Source organism: Arvicola amphibius, chromosome 7, assembly GCF_903992535.2.
Source record: "Arvicola amphibius chromosome 7, mArvAmp1.2, whole genome shotgun sequence".
NCBI lineage: Eukaryota > Metazoa > Chordata > Mammalia > Rodentia > Cricetidae > Arvicola > Arvicola amphibius.
The window spans coordinates 52,489,204-52,510,109 of record NC_052053.1 but is presented as its reverse complement, the minus strand read 5'-3'; the positions used below and the strand labels follow the sequence as shown (position 1 = coordinate 52,510,109).

Genomic DNA, 20,906 nt, shown 5'->3' with positions numbered 1-20,906 from the left:
CTGTGGGGAACAGACAGTAAATCCAGAGTGACAGAATTTCCCGTGATAGCAAAGGTTTCTGACATCCAGTCCAGTATTCAAAAACCACAGCGGTTCAAACCCATTTTCCTTAACACAGAGCTGACAGCCAGTGAAATTAGTGAGTTTAGTCACAACCACCTAACGACAAAAAGAAAAGAAACAAAAAGGAGACTATGTCTCTCTGTAGCCTCTCTGAGAGGTGTGACAGCCGACAGCCGGGATTCCAAACAGAGCAGTGAGGAGCGACCACAGAGCCAAGCCTTACTATTCAGAGAAATCTAAAGGCTTCCTTCAAATCCACTGAGACCAGAGACTGGTTAAGATATGGCATGCACATTCTCTCAGTAGCTCAGTCTCTGGCTCCGCAGGTAGCAGAGACAGTATTCTGCAAACAGAGCAGACAATGGCTGCTGGCCACAGGCCTGCTAGTACCCCTACCAGATATCCTGGGAAGCGCACTGGCAGTGACTCGCTTGTATCTTTGCATGAACAGAAAAAACTCCAAGGCCTTTTAGCTTCTTATTTTTTTTTAGGACATTTTTAGCCCTCCAAACCACCTCTTCTTTCAGAATGAGGCTCTGTCTCCATCTGACTCCTAATGCGGGCTACCAACAATGCCCCAACTCTGACTGGTCTCCTGGGGTTGCAAGAAGCCAGTGTGGACCAGAACCAGGAGTTGGACAACCAGAAACTTCAAAACTTAAAACTCACCCTTTCCCCTTGTGCTGGGATGGTCTGATGGTGACAACGGATGCTGGCAGTGAATTTACTCAGCTGTTCTCCATAGTTGCCATGCGCCCAGACTAGTCTCTGAAGAAAGGCAAGGCTACATCTGGTCTCTAGAGGCTCCAGGTACTCCGGGCACTCAGTCTTCCTCTTGTTGCTGCTGTTCTTAGTGCCTAAGCTCTACTGGCTCCACTCACTTGCCAGGGTCCCCTTGTAGGCCACCATCCAGCATGTAATGATCTTTCTTGTTACTGCCTCCCAGCCTCTGGTCATCCATTCTTCACTCACTGCAGAGGGTGCTCTCTAGAGGTATTCCATCCATTCTCATTTCCTGTCCTGTGCTCTCTAGGAATTACTGAACTGGTCTCCCCTCCTTTACTGTAGACTTCATGGTTCCTTGTCTGTGTCCCTGTACTGCTTCTTCACCCCCAGCACCTGTCCTTCCCGTTGTCAGTCCTGTGTTAATGGGATTCCATTGGTTTCTTATTTGCTACTCTCTCCTGAACAGATCTTCACAAGTTCCCAGACTGTCCTCCATCCTTTCCGACAGCAGGCAGATTGGAGCACATTTCCTGTCACCACAGGTGCTGCTCCAAGCAGGATTTCTAAAATCCCAGGGGGGCAAAAGCAAGGCTTCATTTTTTAACAACCTGATTTGGCCTTCACATGTCACTCAAGTAATGGCCCTTACCCTCAGGCTAGGTGCCCTGCTAGGCTCTCAGCATGCTCTTAGTGTGCTTCTCTGAAATCTTGCTCTATCTTCTGATGTGCGGCACCTGTATGCCTGGATCTCCTTGGGTAGAAACCATACATTTATGTGAACTGAACTGGACTTGCTAGTTAAGAAAGAATGAAGGAAAAGAGAGGGAATGACCTGGCCAAGAAAACAATGTTAAATAATGTGTGGAATTCCACTTGCCATAATTCTCAACAGCCCAACAAATGACTTTTTTGCATCTTTGAAATGATGCAACTTGGTCAATGTCTGATGAGCTAACTGGGTAGATGGTGGTGTTTCAGTTTTCCAGCCCATTTTATACTCTGAGCGTCTTTCTGGTTAAGTTTGATTGCACCATTTGCAATTATTCATTCCTAGCTTGTATCTGTTCTACTGCTAGAGAAGAAAAAGCTAAGTATATGGATTTCATGAGAAAAGTCATGGGCCCATGAACAGTTTTTAAAGGCAGTTTGTAGGAGGTGAGGCTTTTCCTTACTGTTGCCTCTGTGGCCCAACCCACTCTAGCATGTGGTTCTCTGTACAGCTAAACATTACCTGCTTTTTTGGTTCTGGTGTCAGGGTACACCACCCTCTCCCACAGACCTTTTAAACATCAGCCCATCTGGCAGCAGGGCTCCTTTCTGCCTGTTGCAACTCTCTTCCAACAATCATGGACCAAGTGGAACTTGTTTCAAGTTAGGACACAGACATCCTAAGTAGATCTGAAGGGCTAAGACCCTGCCCAGCGCTTCCCAACAGCTGCATGGGCTCAGGCTGCAGTACCTTCTACTAAACTGGGCAGCCCGTAATGCTCAGGCGCAAACCCCAGCTCCTTGTCGACACTGGGACGATGTGTCTAACTCGAGTGGCTAGAGCACTGATGAAATGTGATGAAATGAGGTGCGAGCACAGGTAAAGCACTCAGTCTGGCACACAGTGATCAATGCAGAGTGGTTTGGCACACTCTCCTGTGCCTAATGCTCAAGCTATCAAACAGGTGAAAAGAGTAATTATATATCCTGATTTATTTTAAGCTACCTGTGACATAACTAAGAAGCTCAGCTATGCTTTTCCCTGTGTGACAAACAAAACAAAAGGTTAGAGTGATAGAAAAATGGCAGCAGAGGGATCATGGCTGCCAGCCATTTTCCTTTCTGGTTTCATCTATTATCTAGGAGCTGGCTGCCCTGCTGGCTTTCCATTTGCCTTGCTAATAACAGTAAATCCAGCAGCTTCCACTGCAGTCCCTGTCTCCTTCAGCTGACTCCCAGGCCAATCAGTATCTCTTCTCAGCTTATGTCAGATGTTCCCTGGGAATTCCTGCTGAAAAGAAAATTTATGATGAAAGTTTCTCCTGCTTTTAACCCTTCTGCTTATCAGGGTGCTCCAGAGGAATGCCAGGTCTAGCCAACACGTGCACTCCTGTGTTCTCACTGCTGCTCTGACAAGGGCCTCACAGCTGGGCAGACAGAGGCCCATGTTCTGGGCTGTTCAGTTCTAGGAACTGAATTTGAGCTGAGAATCCTTAGCAGCTATAGTTTCCCAGGTACCAAAGTAGTGAAAAACATCAAACATACATAACAAACCCAAAAAGGATCCAAATCAAGGCTATCACACAGAACGTTAAAACTGAAAGGAGAGGGTGGGATAACAGCATGGTGAGGACGTGCAGGTGAGGGGAGAGCTGTGTGAACCTCATATTCTCACTGCAGTGCCATGGAGACACTGTTAACTACTTTTCCTCACACCACAAGAGAAATGAAGGCCACACAGGTTAGGACACCAAGGAGCAAGTAGAAGTAAGAGCAAGAATGGAGTCAGGCAGGCCTTCCCAGAACCCAGGTATTACTCTCTGCAGTTAAGAACAAGCCAGCAGGATATACTGTAGCTGGGACCTTGTTTACTTAAGAGATCAAAATGCTCAGAGTAGAAGGGTCTGGCCAGGGTTACCTAGTGGGCAACACAAGCTTTCTGCCTCTTCCACAGCAGCCACCCTTGACACACATCAAAGCTGAAGAGAAGGCAGCGCTGCAGGCCAGGCGCTCAGGAGACAGAGCAGCACTCCTCAAGATCGTCAACAATGGCTGCCTGCTGGGGCTCAGTTCTTGGACAAAGGTGGCAGTGTAGCTCTTGGTACAAGAGGTTCTCACTACAGGGTGTTCATTCTAAGTAAGTGCAAGCATTGTGGGACAGCTATACTCTGGTTCAACGGGATTTCTGCGACCTCTTCTCTACCTCTCCACAGAAGTTATATGGTGTGCTGAGCCAGATCAGTAGATCCACTAAACTCATTTTTGTCCTAATTTTAAAGGGGAAAAGGATGTCAAAATGTACATGTGACAGCTGTTTGGAACTCTAATGTTATGGAAAAGCAGCTGTTTTCACTTCTATTAGAGAGGTATTAGTCATTCTTAGGATGGGAATGCGTATTCTGCTAATAGCTCGTGCTTTAACCCACGGAAAATCCAGGTCACAGAGATGCAATGTTGGCCAAGTCACAACGTGATGGCTAATGCTCACATAACATTTTCTCTCATGGAGTCTGGAAATGTTTATGACGGGAAGCAACTATTTAATGATGTTCTCAGAAAAACCTGACATCTAAGCGATAAAATGGATAGTAGCTTTTAGGGGAAAGGAAGTTTCCAAATAGAAAACCTCCATACAAGGAGGAAAAGGAGAAGTCTTTCTAAACTACAGAATTTGAAAGGAAACGGTTTCATTTAGAAAAAAAAAATCTATTTTTACTTTCCTCAAAGATCATGTACAATTTGGAAGTAAACAAGACCCAAATCCTAGGTAAACCACAGTGACCCCCCCCCACCCTCCCTAGGATCACCTCATAGGAAGTTAACTGAAGAGTTTCTATTAGTATTCTTAGCATGTGACTTTAAAAAGTCATCCTCGAAATCAGATAGTGTCTACCAATGTCCACCACAGAAGAGGAGTGCATAGGCTGTGTCCCCCTGCCCCCTCTTACACCTCTGGAAAGAAATCTGCTGTGCATTTCTTCTGGACATAGCATGTGCACAATGCTTCCTTCTGTTGCACCAAGCGTCTGGCTGTGGCATGCACCTCTGGCTACTGGTGATGCCTGAGAGACTATATATATAGTGCTTTGGGAGCCTGGTGGCAACATTTAGTGATATGTACAGCCTTTTGATTAAAAAATACTCAAGTGTCCATTTAATGGTTCAACTCTCTGAGAAAGTTTAGTCTCACACAATGAAAATGTAAACAAATTGCTCCTTAATTAAGATGGGGGCCTGAGCCGGCAACCAATGAAGAGGCTGCATGTCACGAGCCAGCTTATTTATTTATTTTTCTGAGACAGGGTTACTCTGTAGCTTTGGGGCTTCTACTGGAACTGTTCTTGTAGACCAGACTGGCCTTGAACTCACCAGTGATTCACCTGCCTCTGCCTTCCGAGTGCTGGGATTAAAAGTGTGCGCCACCATTGCCCGGCTACGAGCCAGTTTTTTAGCTGATTTTAAAAATGCATCAGCTACCACCTCTGGGCCAGGAATGGTTCTGGCAAACCAAAAGGAAAAGATTATTGTGCAGAAAAGCTTTTATTTCACACAATTAATTCAACATCCCTCTCCCAAAAGGAGCCAATCATATTTGTCTTTTGCAAGGTAATCATCACCATTTGGCAAAATCAACACATTACTGGTGTCAGTCCCAGGTCCTCTGCTGCAAGGCCAAGATGCTGAGTGCATGTTCTCAGCAGCTGCAAGGCTGAGGCAAGGCCTGCCTACTTTTCTAGCTACTGCTGATCCAGGTGGAGTCACTCACTGTTTAGGAGACTGCCCTGCCCAGTGCTGGTGGACAAGACAGGAGGCTCATGAAAGCAAGAAGAAAGACTAAGGGCATGTAACATCCTGGAGACCAGTTTCCTTCAGCAGAGGAACTCAGAAATCTGGGGACCAAAGGCAGTCCCTTCTGTTGGAGCACAGAAAGATACATGCAGCCACAAGCAAACCCTGCTGTCCATACATGTTGTTGCTTCACCTTTTACTCCCACTTCCCCATCAGAATATGAGCTAAGAACAGGTTACCTGGCTCAGCAGAGTCTGCCAGAATACTTACTGAGTGCTAAATATGCTTCTGACATCCACCGCTTGAGAAATCTATGATCCTTTGCCTTGTTTGTTTTACTTAAGTTGTGCTTCATCTTAATTCACATTGTTCCACTATTAAACACAGTATGGGGAGAAACCTAGCAAACTTAAGATTTGTTATGATCTGGACAAGGCTACCTAGCATCTCCCACCTTGCTTGAGCTTTAATAACACCTTACTGGCTTCCTGTGTGGAAAACTGGTTTTATAACACAGTGGCATCCATACACTTCCCTGCCTGCATCCTATGATCTAGGGAGCCATAGATGTGGGTATGGATACCCGCCTCCCTGTGCCAGCTTGATGCTGCTGGCCTATTTTAAGCTATCTCTGTCGCTAGACGTTATCACAATAAAACAGAAAAAGAAATATCCTCACTGACTAGCTAATCCTCCTCCTCTTCTTTGGGTGTCTGAGTATCTCAGAGAGCCCAGGCTGGCCCTGAATTCCTGATCCTCTTGCTCTCAACTGTTGGGGTTTGAGCTGCTTCTTTTCACAATGTGTCCACAATGACTACAGACAGAGCAAAAACCTCTTCTATCTGCAGCTACTGAAAGCTGCCTTCTACACTACTTCTGGAGGAAAGCGGCTCTCATGTGAGGCCTCTGCAACTGTGGGTCAGGACTGAGGATAGGTGGCTGGTCTTGGAGAAGTCGGCTATGCAGGCTAACTCTGTAAAGGAGTGGCTTTATGCAAAGTAGCTAAACTCAATCTTGGCAGAGGAAGAATTCTTCCAGCTGCCCACAGGAACAACAGAAGGCTGGCACGCCTAGAGAAAGGGTCTTCTGCTTGTGCTGGGGAAGACCACACTCTCTGAGCCTCTCTGCATGTCCTCTCTCTGTGTCAGGACATGAGAAGTAGCAGTCACTCTGGAAGGTGCTAAGCCACCACGGGGAAGTGCGCAAAAGCCATTTGTAAACAAGTTCCTGGGCGGGCTTTACCTCTGGCTAAGGGTTGCTGACACAGTTGTAGAGGAAAGGGGCGTTGGGATTACTAATCCTCCTCTAGAGTGGCACCCTTGTTAGGGAAAGCCAGTTGTTTCAAGAAAAGGTGATTCGGGCAACCTCAAGTTCAAGGACAATATAAAAGCTCATTCTGTAATATGTTTTCTATAGGCTTAACATAATCGAAAACAGAAGTTATAGGCAAAAGTCATGCCACATGAGTGGAAAGGAAGTACAGCAAACCCCCAGAGAAATCCAGGTCTAAGGTTGCACCGACATGAGGGTGACAGAGATGATAGCAGGTGACTCCCACTGACTGAGCACTTTCTATGAAATAAGCCTTTTACAAGGGCCCAGCATGCCTACAACCTCCTTTTCAGAGAGTACAACTGAGACTGGAAGGGTGTGATGACTTGCCTCATTTCACGGTTTACATGCTACTGAGGACTTAGGATGATTCAGTGCCAAAGTCGAGGCTTTTCCTACAGAATCATGCTGCCATTCTAGAATGCAGTAGATTGGTCTTTCTAGGAGAGAGGTAAGCACTTCTCTCCACTGAGTTGTGGGTCCTGAATTTATTACCACGGTATGACCACAGCAGGTTCTATTGCCTCTCTGAACTTTAGTCATCTCATATATGAAATGAAAATAACAGCCAATAGAATGTTATTTTAGGAGCTAAAAGGTAAGCTTGAAAAGTGCTGACCTAAGTGGTAATAATTATTTCTGAATTGTAACTTTACATGTAAACTTAAAACCTCAGGCCAATGGAAGGAAACTATAACCTCAGATGTTATTTAACATATTATGTACAGAAAAACAAAATATCCCACACTACTGAGTGTCTTCCTCTGCTGCTCTCTACCTTACTGGCTTGAAAAAAATATCCCTTGAAAGAAACTCACTATTCTGTCTAGGTTGGCAAAGCAGCAAGCTCTTGTAACCTTCCTGTCTCTGCCTCCTAGTGCTGGAGTTGCAGGCATGTGCAACCACACCTAGCTTCTTACATGGGGAGCTGAGATTTGAACTCAGCTCCTTGTGCTTGTAGGAACAGTGCTTTTACCCACTGAGTCATTTCTCCAGCTCCCCACCCTCCATTTTTTTCATTAACTTTATGTAGTCCTGAAAAGCTGAAACTTGTACACACACACACACAAAAAAAAAATCCATGTACTCACTACTACATTTGGTAACAAATGTTTGGTTACATGTGCTCTAGCAAGTATCTACTTCCACATCCATCTTTTGAAATGTATTCTGAAGCAAGGGACAGAACAGTATATTTAGAACATTTGGCAGTGAAATAATTAACTAGAATTTCATGCATACAATTCCCTTTTTACTTTTACGCAAAATTTGCACACAGTGATACACACAAACTTTACAAATAATGTTGGCCAAGATCAAAAACACTGATGACAACTTATGCTGGAGAGGTTGTGCGGAAAATGGAACACTTCTGCATTGCTGGTGGGAATGAAAGCTGGTACAACCCCTTTGGATGTTAGTGTGGCAATTTCACAAAAAATTAGGAGACAACCTTCCTCAAGACCCAGTAATACCACTTTTTGGGCGTATTTCCAAAGGATGCTCAATCATGCCACAAGGATATGTGCTCAATTATATTCACAGCAGCTTTGTTTGTCACAGCCAGAACCTAAATGCCCCTTGATCGAAGAATGGATAAGGAAAATGCAGTACATTTACACAATGGAGTACTACACAGCACAAAAAAAGTAATGACAGCTTGAATTTTGCAGGAAAATGGATGGAGCTAGAAAACATCATTTTGAGTGAGGTAACCCAGACACAGAAAGACAACTATCACATGTACTCACTCATAGGTGGTTTTTAAACATAAAACAAAGAAAACCAGCCTACAAACCACAATCCCAGAAAACTTAGACATCATTGAGGACACTAAGAGAGACTTACATAGATCTAATCTACATGGAAGTAGAAAGTAGAAAAAGACAAGATTTCCTGAGTAAATTGGGAGCATGGGCACCTTGGGGGAGGGTTGAAATGGGGAGGAGAGAGGCAGGGAGGGGAGCAGAGAAAAATGTAGAGCTCTACAAATATCAATAAAAAATAAACAAATAAAAAAGAATCTAATTTCACTTATGGTAACCATTATCAATGCTCACGAACAGAACAAGCTTGTGCGCACATATACATACATATACATGCACAGGAACACACACAACCCCCCCCCCCCCATCACAGTTTTTGCAATCATAAAAACAAAAAAGGATAAAGCCCAGGTCACAAGGTCTATTGTAAAGGTTAAACATAAAAATGCTGGGAATACTGTAAGTTTCCAGTGGACATCAAAGAATTCATTTTGGTACTTCCTCTCTACTCACTTCTTTCCCCCAATTTAAAGATGCTGCTTTGAAAACGAAAACGGTAATGAGGAAAAAATGTTAAATGAGAGCTGTGGGAAAAGGCACCTCTCTGTATAGGCAGTCCTTTCCCAATTTATCCACTCTGACTTCAGCTAATTAAACATCCGTCTCAATGGCCTCCTCAGCAAATTAGTCATCCCCACTTTGTGACACTGATTGTTGGTTGCAGCCTCTCCCCACTTGCTACCATTCCCAAAAACTTCTAGGAGTTTTTTCACCAGGCACATGGCAAAGAATGATGCAGGGTCCCCATTAGCCCCCTACAGTTGCCCTTGGTGCCAGTGCTGTTTATAATGCTGCCAGCCGTGTCCTTAGACATGCCTTCCCAAAAGAAACCTGCTCAGGGATAACAACTTTGTCTACATTTCTGAATTTCAGAGTATGATGCACGTTCCAAGTGCTAGTGCATATACCAGACTGAAAGGAACGTTTAATAACACTTCATTGAGAACCTGTGTTTTATGATAGTTTTGAGGATAAAGGAAGGAAGTAATACAAGGTCTTCAATGAGCTGAACTGAATTCTGGTAAATTACCAGACAGATCCTCTGAACACTGAAGCTTTGTGAATGGATCAGAGGCCAGTAGGAAACAAATAAAGTTGCCTGGCCTGGATGTGCGCCCTCTCTGTATACCACTGTGTGTACACACACTCTTTTCCCACCTGCCTAGGCAGAGATGGAAGGCAGGAGGGAAAACCATATATGAAGTACAGAATACATTCTACAGTTATTAAAGTGAGACCTCTCTCAATCCCTTTCGTTAAAGAACTGATTGTCCATCTTAAGTGGTAGGCATCTCTTAGGAAGACAAATGGCCAAGAAGCACATTTGAAAATACTCAGTCACACTGAAGACTCAGACATACAAAGGAGAATGAGATACTAACTGCTATCTATCAGTTTGGAAAAGATGAAAGGTTGATAAAAGTCAATGTTGGTAAGGGGTGGGGGCAAGTATTTAATATACACACCCCAGAGTGATGGGACAGTGTAACAGCTGCTTAAAAGACGATCTCTGCCTCTCTTCATGTGCGTGCGTGTGTGTGTGTGTGTGTGTGAGAGAGAGAGAGAGAGATTGAATGTGTGTGCGTGTGTGAGAGAGATTGAATGTGTGTGAGAGTTTAAGTTGGAGAGTGCATTTGTGTGTATGTATGTGTGTGTGTGTGAGAGAGAGATTGAATGTGTGTGTGTGAGAGAGAATTAATGTGTGTGTGTGTGAGAGAGAGAGAGAGAGAGACTGAATGTGTGTGTGTGAGAGAGAGAGAATGAGAGATAGATAGATATGGAGGCCAGTGGCCTGTGTGTATATATATGTATATATATTTGTGTATATATATATATATATGTATACACACACACACACACACACACATATATATATGTATACACACACACATTATATATGGGGGGCAGTGGTCTGTATCAGGTATCTTCCCCAGTGTCCTCATCTTTTGCGGATGTCCCATTGAAGCCAGCCAGGAGAGCTCCAGGGATTGCTGTCTCCATCTTCTCGTGCTGGAGTTACAGAAGTATGCAGCCATGTCCTACTTTCATGTGGGTGCTGGAGATCTGAACTTAGGTCCTCTTGAATGTGTGGCAGACACTTTACCCACTGAGCCGCCTCCCCAGCCCTCAATCTTTTCAGTAATCAAACCACTGACAAGCAATCCCATAGTTAAAGTTTAGCAAAATATACAATAAACAGTCACAGAAGACTATTCACTGCATGTTTTGTATACTGAAAAATCGGAACTAATCTAAATAATTTTATTGTTAGGTTAAACACACTTAACTAGAAAAACAAAACTGCATGGTCATTCTCAAACAGAATAATGCTTGGCGTGTGTGAATGGAAAAACAAATGTAAGATTATAGACATGTTTGATATCACACACACACCTCATGTACCATGGACTGGCTTGACAGAAGGAAGTGACCTAAAAAGCAAGAAGGGCCAGGCGTTGTGTCATATGTCTTTAATCCTAGCAGGCAGACACAGGTGACTCTATTATGAGTTCCAGGCCAGCCTAGTCTACATAGTGAGTTCCAGGCTAGCTAGAGCTACATAATGAGATCCTATCTCAAAGAACCCAATACATAAATAATTAGTTAAAAAACTAGACAAAACAAAACAAGGGCTAGCAAGATGGCTTAGTGGGTAAAGGTGCTTCCTGTCACGCCTAAAAACCGAGTGCAGTGCCCGGGACCCACCTGAAGGTGGAAGGAGAACTAATTTCCAAAAGTTGTCTTCTGACCTCCACATATGCACTGTAGCATGCACACATGTGCATACAGACACATACAAAATAAATTTAAAGTTAATGTTTTACAAAGTAAAACAAACAAAAAAACAAACCAGAGTGCATATGTGCCCATGAAACAGTCTGTGTATGTATCTGTATGTGAACTGGGTAAAAACCCATAAGAAAATTCCAGTAAATGACACACTTTTTGCTGGACACACCTCCAAATGTTCTCCACAGTATTTAACCAACAAGGCCATCTTACATCTCTGTCTTCTGAGATCAGCTCCTGGGGGCCTGGTTGCAGCTTCATACTGCTCCAAAGCTCCCAACATACTCCAGCTCCAGAAAGAAGATGCGTTCTGAATGATGTTTTTCCTCCCCTCCCTGAGCACAATGCCTTCCACATCTGCATCCAGAGCTGCAGCATCTGCTGTCCTACTTCCTCAGGAGCCTCTGCACTGACGCCTTTCCCTTGAGCTCTGCGCTCTCTAATCTACCTGGTGCAATATAGTATTTAAAGAGCAATCCTGGTTGGACTGTTTTCCAGTGGTCTTATCTGCCAACCGAATAAAGATCAAATTTAACACGCTTTACAAACATGACCTAGCCCCAAGTGAGCACCCTGACTCCTCAGACTCCTACTCAGCTCCCCAAGAGTGTGAAGAACACCAGCCTAACCGTTCAATCCCATAGCTCTTCATGGTCCTCTAGCCTCTGCCAGAAAGCATGCTCAGACAATTATCTCCAATGCCCTAAGACTGGACCATGTCTCCCTCCCCTCACACACTCTGATTCTCTACTTACCTTCTGTATATCGTAAGTTCATGGTGTTAGAGCTGCCTATTCATCTGCCTGCCTCCCCGGCTGATTAGCAGGCTTCTTGGGTGTCAGAAAATCCCTAGAGTTTACACTCACCTGCTACATCATCAGTCCTAATAAACGACCTCACTTCCTTCATCTGCATTTACCACGAGAGCTGGCCTAGCCAGATCTGGCACCTGCCTAGGTTCTATAGCCTCTTTCTTGAGGGGTGTCTATGTTCTCTGACTGCATCTTTTCTGCTTGAGATACTCTCATTTAGCCACACAGCATCTTTAAACAGGTGCCAAAGAAATCACTACAGAGCATTTCTGCTTGGGCCCCCTGCCCCACCCAGTAGTTTTTAGCATTGTAGTTCCTTATCTGTGATGCTTCTGCTACGGAATTTGCCATATTTTAGTGTCTCTTTTCCTGTGATTTTCCAGTTATGACACTGGCACTAATGAAGCATTTCATGACTTCTGTAAACCAAGTGAGTGGCATCTTAGAGCCACACAGGCCGTAAATACAGTGTGTGGATGAATCTTTACTCGCCCTCTTCATGTCAGAGCTGAAGTGAGTGAGGCCGAGAGACTAAGCTGGCATCTCACAAATGTAGCATGGTTTTTTTTCATTATAAACAGATACTTTGATCTTCTAAGCATTTCTAAAATCAGGCAGCAGCTTACCATCAAAATGCACACTTAGTGCAGTAATATTTCCTGAGAGCTAATATTAAATCTCCAGCGGACCCAGGGAAGTGCCCCTTGCCTCACAGCTGTGTGCCTTAGTATCACCACAGTGTGTGTCTTCTCTCTTCCTTTCAGTTTGCCTTTTCATTAATCTAATCCGTGCTGTGACTGCCCTGGATGAAGGGAATGAATAGACTTTGTAATGGAAAAGGAACTTCTGAAAGATTAGCGACTAGCAGAAAGAGTAAGTGCTGGTCAAATGCAGTTTTGGCGAATGATATATTTCAAGTTGCTCTGATGTGGCAGTTGTGAGAGCTCATAACACCCTTCTAAAATAATTGGGTCTCTAAAGTGGTTCCAAAAGATTTTTGCTTGACATAAATTCTCTAAATTTCCAGGCTTTCTGGATAAAATAGTTGACTGCAATGCCATCTTTAACGTGCTCCGCTCTATACTGGAGAAGATCCATCAGGAGCCTCAGAGCACTCCAGACAGAGGGAGGCTCAGGTGAGATGAAACAACAAGATAAAGAGGCAGAGAGAGGTGTTGAGGAGGAACATTTAACTAGGAGCTTCTTGCCTGGGGCACTTCTGAGTTACACATTTAAACACCTAGCAATCCTAATTTACTCCAGCATTTTCCCCAGGGTCACTAGACTGAGTGTTGAATCTTTATTTCTTACTCAGCTCCCATGCATGAGTGGCACCAGCATTACTTACTTTTTCATAAGGAGGAACAGCTGTCTGCAGAAATTACTGCAGAAATTTTGCAAAAACAAACACTACCATTTAGATGTCCTATGTGCCCTTTCCTATTAGGAATATCTGCTCCAGCACAAGGCGCCTCCATGTAGGTCCCCTGTCTACAAGCTTAATTTCCACAGAAGAAAGGGTACTGGGTCTCTGATCTATGGTTCCATGTGAAGTAGGGTTCTGCTCAACCTTAATGCCAAAACACATATGAGTGTTACAAGTTCATCGCAGAGCATCTCAGGCTCAAGACTTTAAAAACTTGACTCCATTACATATATGTGCCCCGCCTCTTGTGGTACTGGGGATGGTAAGCATGGCCTCACATATTCCAGGCAAGTATTCTACCACTGAGCCACACCCCCCGGCCCTGCATTTTTCCTTCCTAATAGGGCAGTTCAGGCCAGGTGTATGTTGCTTTAAGAAAGCCAGACATAAAACATTAGAACTGACACCAATACAGACAAACTGTGCAATTACAAAAAGAATTCCTGGCTTTATGTTGAGATTCACCACAGGGTTCCTCTAAATGCTGCTCTTCCCTAGTGCATTTAGATCTCACAATCAATGAACATTTCTGTTTACAGAATTTTAAATTTGTTCTCCCATTAGGGTTCTAATAAGCAACATGGTACAAATAAAAAGAGTATGGGCTTTGAGGTCAAAGAAGCCTGGGCTCTAATTTAGGTTCACCATTCACTTGTGGAAATCTGTGTAACTAGCTTCTCCCAGAGCAGAGGAAAGCCAGTGAGGCCTGGAAGCTTCCAAGCACACACAGTCAGCACAGTTCCTGATTCCAGAGCGCCGTGTTTCTCCTCTCTGTTTCTGAAGGCGTCTGTATACGTGCACAGCACTACCTTCCTCTGTGCTCATCAGCTCGAGTGAGGATCTCCGTAAGAGCACAAAGGCACACAGTGCAATAGTCTCAGCTCCCTATCCACCCAACAGATCCTGTTTCTACAAAGACCAACTCCTTCCTGACACAAATGCCCCTCAGACACCCAGTAAATAGCATATTCATTTATATTAAACTTTCTTGGCCTTCCTGGAATGAAAGTGAGGACTCCTGTGGCTGAAGACCCAGGCTCTGATGCTGCCCTCTCCCTTGTTGAGGACGCTGCCTGACCTGTGCCCACCTGTGTCGTCTACTCTGTGCTTCCTTCCCCACTGACTCCCAATCCTTTCCTGTCTTTGGGCTCTCAGTCTCTGTGTGGTCCTTCCTCTCTTTTGGGCCCCAGTATATTTTACAGACTCTAAGTCTGAGTTTATTCTGAATGCAGGTGGTTGTCCTCGAAGGGTACGGAGCAGCTATGATCAGATTCAAATTTTACAAGGTCTCTCTGGTAGCTGTATAGACCACAGGCTGGAAGGGCTAAGAACAGTGGCAGGAAAGCCAACCCACCAGGTGCTTATGCCAGGGCTTCAGATGAAAAGCCACAGTGCAATGACCAGGACAGATCAGGATGTGCAAAGCTCACCTGTCTTGCTAATGATCACAGCACGAAGAGCTGGTCTGGGAAAATCCAAGATCCATGACTGGGCGTGGCTCTGAGACTTAGGTAGATGATGGCACTGTTGACTGTGTGAGCACATGTCATATGTCTCTTTGGGGTCAATTCTACTACGACTTCAGTTACGTTAGTTAAATAGCACAGTAAACTGGAATGTTCTTTTTAGAGTGAAACAAGGTAAGCAACTCCTCTGCTTGCAGTGCCCTTCCAACTCAAGCACCCATAGTGCACAAGTACTCTGTTCACATGTCCATTTCTTAGGGAAGGGCAAGTCCCTGAGCACCCTCCCTGAGTGGTGCAATGAACTCCTCTGCCCATGTTCTTTTAACTCTACCTGTTATGTCTCCTTCCCCTCTAGAGCTTAAGGTTATCCTTGGCAAGTGTCTAGTTGCACCTTGAACTCAGGCCATGACTAACGAATAGAGGAGCGTGATGAATAGATGCATTCACAATACCAGTGTATTCTGGGTCAACATTCAGGTTGTACATGAATTCTTAATGGAGAACCGAAGAACCCAATAAAGGATCATCTGTCTGTCACACAGAATCCCCTGTACCATCTGTGGCTGCTTTTTCCCTCCACCACCACTCTCCCCTCCCAGTGCACTTGAGGGAATACTGCTTCAGAAGCAGTAAGTGAAGCATAGTACACACTAGCAGGTGAGTCTGTCTCTGTGACTCTCAACAAAGAGGTTGAAGGAGCTCCGTGCAAAGCTAACACTTCTCTAGGTGAAATTTTCTGAGACAAGCATTAATGAACATCAAAAGGCAATTTACTACTGTAAAACCTAAAACAAACAAACAAACAAACTAATCAAGTATGTCTACACTTCAAAAGTCAAAAACGGGTTGTTGAGGAAGTTATCGTGCTTTCTGTCCCTTTTAGTAGATAACAGAAAAGTGACTCCCCTTCAAAATGAGACTGCACCAAGAATCAGAGCTACACAGATCTCTAACTGCTGGGCAAATTCTACTTCACGTCGGCCTCTCCTAGACTGTGTCTGTGTGAAGCTAGAACTGAGATGCGTCCGTTTCTCAGCAGCACCTCTGCCACACCAACATGCTTCAGGAGACTGGTGACAGCTGGTGGACAAAAGCATCAAGGCACAGCGATACACAAAATACCAGGAAGCTCAAGGTCACAATAATAAGGGTGACCCCGACAAGGGGAGAAACTGACCACCTATGGCCTTCATCCTTTAAATGATAGACTAATCTATCATTTAAATCTATGGATCTGACAGTGATGTATCTTCTCTGTGTCAAAAACTCTACCACTGAACTGTTAAATCAGTAAACAAGTTTTGTTGAATTATTCTAGAACTGGATTATCTACTTATTATTATTTTTTTTAACAGCACACTTCTACTGCTGAAAGGAAATTCCAAATGTCAAGTAGGTCAGTGATAAAATGAACAACTCCGAAAGAGAAATTTAAAAACTGGTTTTGAGAATGTGCCTCATCAGAGACCGGACTCCTGGGAAAGGACCACTCTGCAGTGTTCATCAATACTATTTTAAAGTCCCAAAGGGCTCCATTCACAAAGTCCCATACAAACAGAGATTGGCTGGGCTTTGTTTTGTTCTTTTTAATTCTTAATACTGTTTTTCTTTAAAAATATGAGAGTATTAGGTACTGGGACTGTCATTAAGTCCAAACTTGATTTAGTAATGGAATCATTCCAACTCCCTACTTGTTGCTGATATTAAATGAAGCTAAATATATGGTCAGGCTAGAAAGCTGGGAGGAGCTAGGCGTGTGGGGAAGGTGCCAACCGTTCCTCAAGTCTGTTCTCTGAAGGGCCTCATCAGACTCGGCACCATCTCTCATATGCTGCTCAATTTCAAGTGTCTTCTAACTTGAGCTACACAACAATGGTAAGAGACAAATGTAGCTCACCTGCCCCCCCCACCAAAGGCTGTCTGAGGAGAGGGCTCAGCACAACAGCCCTCTTAGCCTTCAGGGTACACTCCCATGGTCTCCATGTACTCCCCTCTATGTTAAAGAGGTTTTTCTTCTTTTCCTTAGTCACCACCAAAACCCTCCTCACTCTCCAGTACAGAGTGACTGTAACATACCTGAAACCACAACATCAATATCACCTCTTCTGTGCTAACCCTAAATAAATGGTTGCAAACCTGGTGTGACTGGAGGAGGAGGGGAGGAAATGGAAATTTTTAATAAAAAAAATGAGAAAAAAACCAAAACCTGGTGTGACACTTCTACTTGTGAAAAAATACTCTTAAAGCAATTTAAAAGGTTTATTTTAAAATGTTCTTGACTTAAGAAATGGACAGGAATTTACGTAAATATATAAATCTCAGTTGACTTCAGTAGCATGAATAGGAATAAATAATACAGATCACTGTGATTTGGATAACAAATCTCAAGCTTTTATCAAGGATATGGCAAAGACTGATGAAAATGGGAGGGGTGCGTATACAAAAGTGAGCACAAGGAAGAACATGAGTGTGCGTGTTTGTGTGCACGTACAATGGGATGTTGGGGACATAGATAAACAAGTATAAGACTGGAAAGTATCAGCTGGAGACAGAAGAAAGGACACTGGCTTAGCTGTACTCCCTAAGTTTATTGGGGCTTCACAGTCTTAAAAAAAAATCTACTGGCAGCACACTTTTTATTGAGAAGACTAAAAAAAATTCCACCCCTTCCTAGACAGCTCAAAACAATGCATTCTCAGACTATAAAGAATTATATTACAAAACTCACTATTATGTAAAAAAATATAGAGAGCAAAGACCCCTGATTCTACAGAGTGAGTACTCATTAAATACCCTTGAGTATATGAAGCTATTTAAAAGCTATTAGATTGGCACCTGGAACCCCCAAAACATCTACTCTCCCCTGGGACAGGGAGGCTGTGCCTCTTCAATCATCCCCTAAATGCAAAGAGGTTTGACCCCCATGCAATAGATAAAAGTCACCCAAAAAATGAACAAAAGAGGTGTTTGGAAAAAGCAGAACACCATTCATCCCAGCTAACGACTTGTTCATTATGAGTGATGATGGATAAAGACTTCTCACGCTGAGATGAAATCAAGATTTATATGCATTGTTTCCTCTCCCAACTTGTGGGAAGATCATCATCATTTAATTCTATCTCTGCGGCCAGTGATGGGCATCCAGAGAGCTGGTTATCAAACGGCGCAGTCAGCTGGCAAAAGCCGAAACGTGCAGTTGGCACATCTGGACGGAGCCGCCACAGCCGAGGGTGAACAATGACTCCTGGCAAGCATCCAAATTGCTTGCAGACGCTAGCAGGTCTCATCTACAACCGCCCGTACCAGCATCTCTCTCTCTCTCTCTCTTTTATGAGAATCAGATTTTCATTGCTCCATTCAATTGCTCTCCTTTGCCATTTTTTACAGCTCTTATCGTTCCCCTGGAATATGGCCTTGAGACAGCTCATCCGTGTCCTTCACTGTGTTATCTCTTCTAACTTTTATTAAAACTTCAGCTTTCATCTGAAGATAGCTAATTAAATCTGGAACAGATTATATGCCTCCCCTTAAAAAGAGAACACAACTATTTTCTTCAAGCTGTGAAATGCCCTTTTCCTTTCCAAAAGGTGAGCTCAAAGGTGTTTAAGAAGTCTCTTCACTTACAAAGCTAAGATACTTACTTGACTTGTCATATATGTGCTGATTGTAGTATAGCAGTCCGTTATAGATAAATCTTGAATTATTTTTGAGAATAACTGTTTCTTTTTTCATAATATTTTTACTGATTACTTGAAAATTTCAGATCATGAGCCCTGAGCACACTCACTTCCCAGTTCTCCCAGGTCTCAAGTGACCCCCTCCCCACAAAAAAAAAAAGAAGAACGAGGAGGAGGAAGAGGAGGAGGGAAAAATACTAGTTCAATTTGTGCTGCCCATATACTTACTGGAGCACGGTCAAACTCCTGGTGGCCAGCCCCTTAAAGAAAACTGAGTCCTTCCCCCCGCACCACATCGACTGTGGAGAGCTACACTTCAGCATGCGAAGCACAATTTTTAAGCATTCTCTTTAGTGGCTTTCTGTCTAGGCTGCTCCCTTTTTTGAGAGTGGGGTGGGGAGGAGGAGCTGTTTCTTAATATTGATATTTGTGTTCTATATCTTTTATATATACATCTAATAGCACAAGTCTATTTTCTACACGAGTTGGTTAATGAGGAGGTAGAGATTAAGAGATTAACAGCTACATGGGTATATCAATTTATCTTTTTAAAACTTTTTAAAATTTATCTTTGTAAGATTGCCCTCATTTAGTAAAAATGAAGAGAATGTCCTCCTATCCCCCATGTCCTGAATTCTAGTAATCGAAAATACTTTCATGTAAAATTGTGTGAAAACATGAAATTAGAAACAGTTTCTAAGTTTCAGGTTTTGTTTTGATTCTGTGTGGTGCTGGGGACAGAAGCCAGGACAATGCACATGCTAGGCAAGCACTCTGCCACTAAGCTATGTCTCTAACTCCTTAGTTTAGATTTTAAGACAGGTTTACATTAACTAATGGCAAACACAAATAGCTCTGTCTTAATTTACCATAAATTATTAATGATGGACTGCCCATAATTGATTTGAACATGCTCTTCTCACATATGCCATTGACCTAGTCCCTTCTAAGGCCCAAAGGAAGCTTTAAAAAGTCATTTTCCCCCTAAACTGTAGACCTGCATCAGCTGATTACAGCCTTCTAGAAAGGATAGCCAAAACAACATAGCCAGACAACCAACACTCCCTACACACACACACACACACACACACACACACATGCACATACATCCCTTTAACTAAGTTCTTAGCTTCTCTTGCCATGGTATAATTTAACTAACCCACCTGAAATTCTCTGGGATCCTTTTCGTCGTTTCACTGCCTTTAGCAGGATCTCCTTCATGGTGACCTTTGTGTTGTCCACTTGGATCAGGGAGAAGCCATGAGCAGCATTTCTGCAGGAAAAGACAAGCGCGAGAGAGCCATCACTACAGTTCTCACATACCTGGGACAGCGGCAAAGCAACACCTTTAATCCTAGGACTTAGGAGGTAGAGGCAGGCGGATCTCTGAGTTCGAGGCCAGCCTGGTTTACAGAGACAGAACAGGCAGGATACACAGAGAAACCTTGTCTTGGGAAAACCAAACAAAACCAAACTAAACCCAACCCAACCCAACCCAACCCTACTTCTCAGGTGTCCGTGAGCTGAGCATATTCTAATGTAAGCAGAACCCACTGAAACAAGGTCGGGGTAGTGTAGGCTTTTCTAATTTACTACAGACTGAATCTAACTGGTCTGCTGGGGTCAGAAGGAGGAGCACGATTCCCAGTATTGGCCTGGGAGCCAAATCCAGCAGTAGATGTCACTACAGGCAGATACTATCATTACAAGCCCCTAGGTGCCCCAGAGAAAAGAAAAGGCTCTTAACTGTCTAGTAGAACATCAGTCTGTAAATCCATCTTTTGTTGTTATTTTGGTTGTTTTCAGACAGAGTCTCACTAAATAGACCAGGTTGGCCTCAAACTAACAGAACTCCACCTGCCTCTGCCTTCTGAATGCTGGGATTAAAGGTGTGCCCCACCATGCCTGGTCCAGCTTTTGATATACAATCTGTATATACATCCACTATAAATGGTTTATTTATTCAGTCCTAGAAAAATCAAACTAAATATTAGTTTAAGCAAAAACAAGTGAAAGACAAAACTCTAACACTACTTGCAAGCTTCTAGTTAAATTGCGTTGGAGAAGGTTCATCTAGATTGAAAAATAAAAAAGCAAGTAAACAAACAACAAGGATGCTAAATGAACAACACCCAACCCCACAGGCCATCGCCTGCATGAGGTGTAATTTTATAGATGTTAGCTGCAGTGGCAAGCATCACAAGAACTACCCCTGCACCAGGGCCCTGGAACAACACAGGCTAATTCCAAGCAGCTTGCGAAAAAAAAAAAATGGGACCCAAGTTTCCAA

At 43.6% G+C, this 20,906-nt stretch overlaps 1 protein-coding gene across 13 annotated transcripts in view; it reads right to left on the bottom strand.

Annotated features, from left to right (window-relative positions):
• Mapkap1 (MAPK associated protein 1) overlaps positions 1–20,906 on the bottom strand; it is a 222,702-nt gene that overhangs the window by 69,684 nt on the left and 132,112 nt on the right. For all 13 annotated transcript variants that reach the window (XM_038336928.1, XM_038336923.1, XM_038336922.1 and 10 more), the window contains one exon: positions 19,780–19,889. In XM_038336928.1, the coding sequence (XP_038192856.1) occupies positions 19,780–19,889 (110 nt within the window). The remainder of the gene's footprint in view (positions 1–19,779; positions 19,890–20,906) is intronic.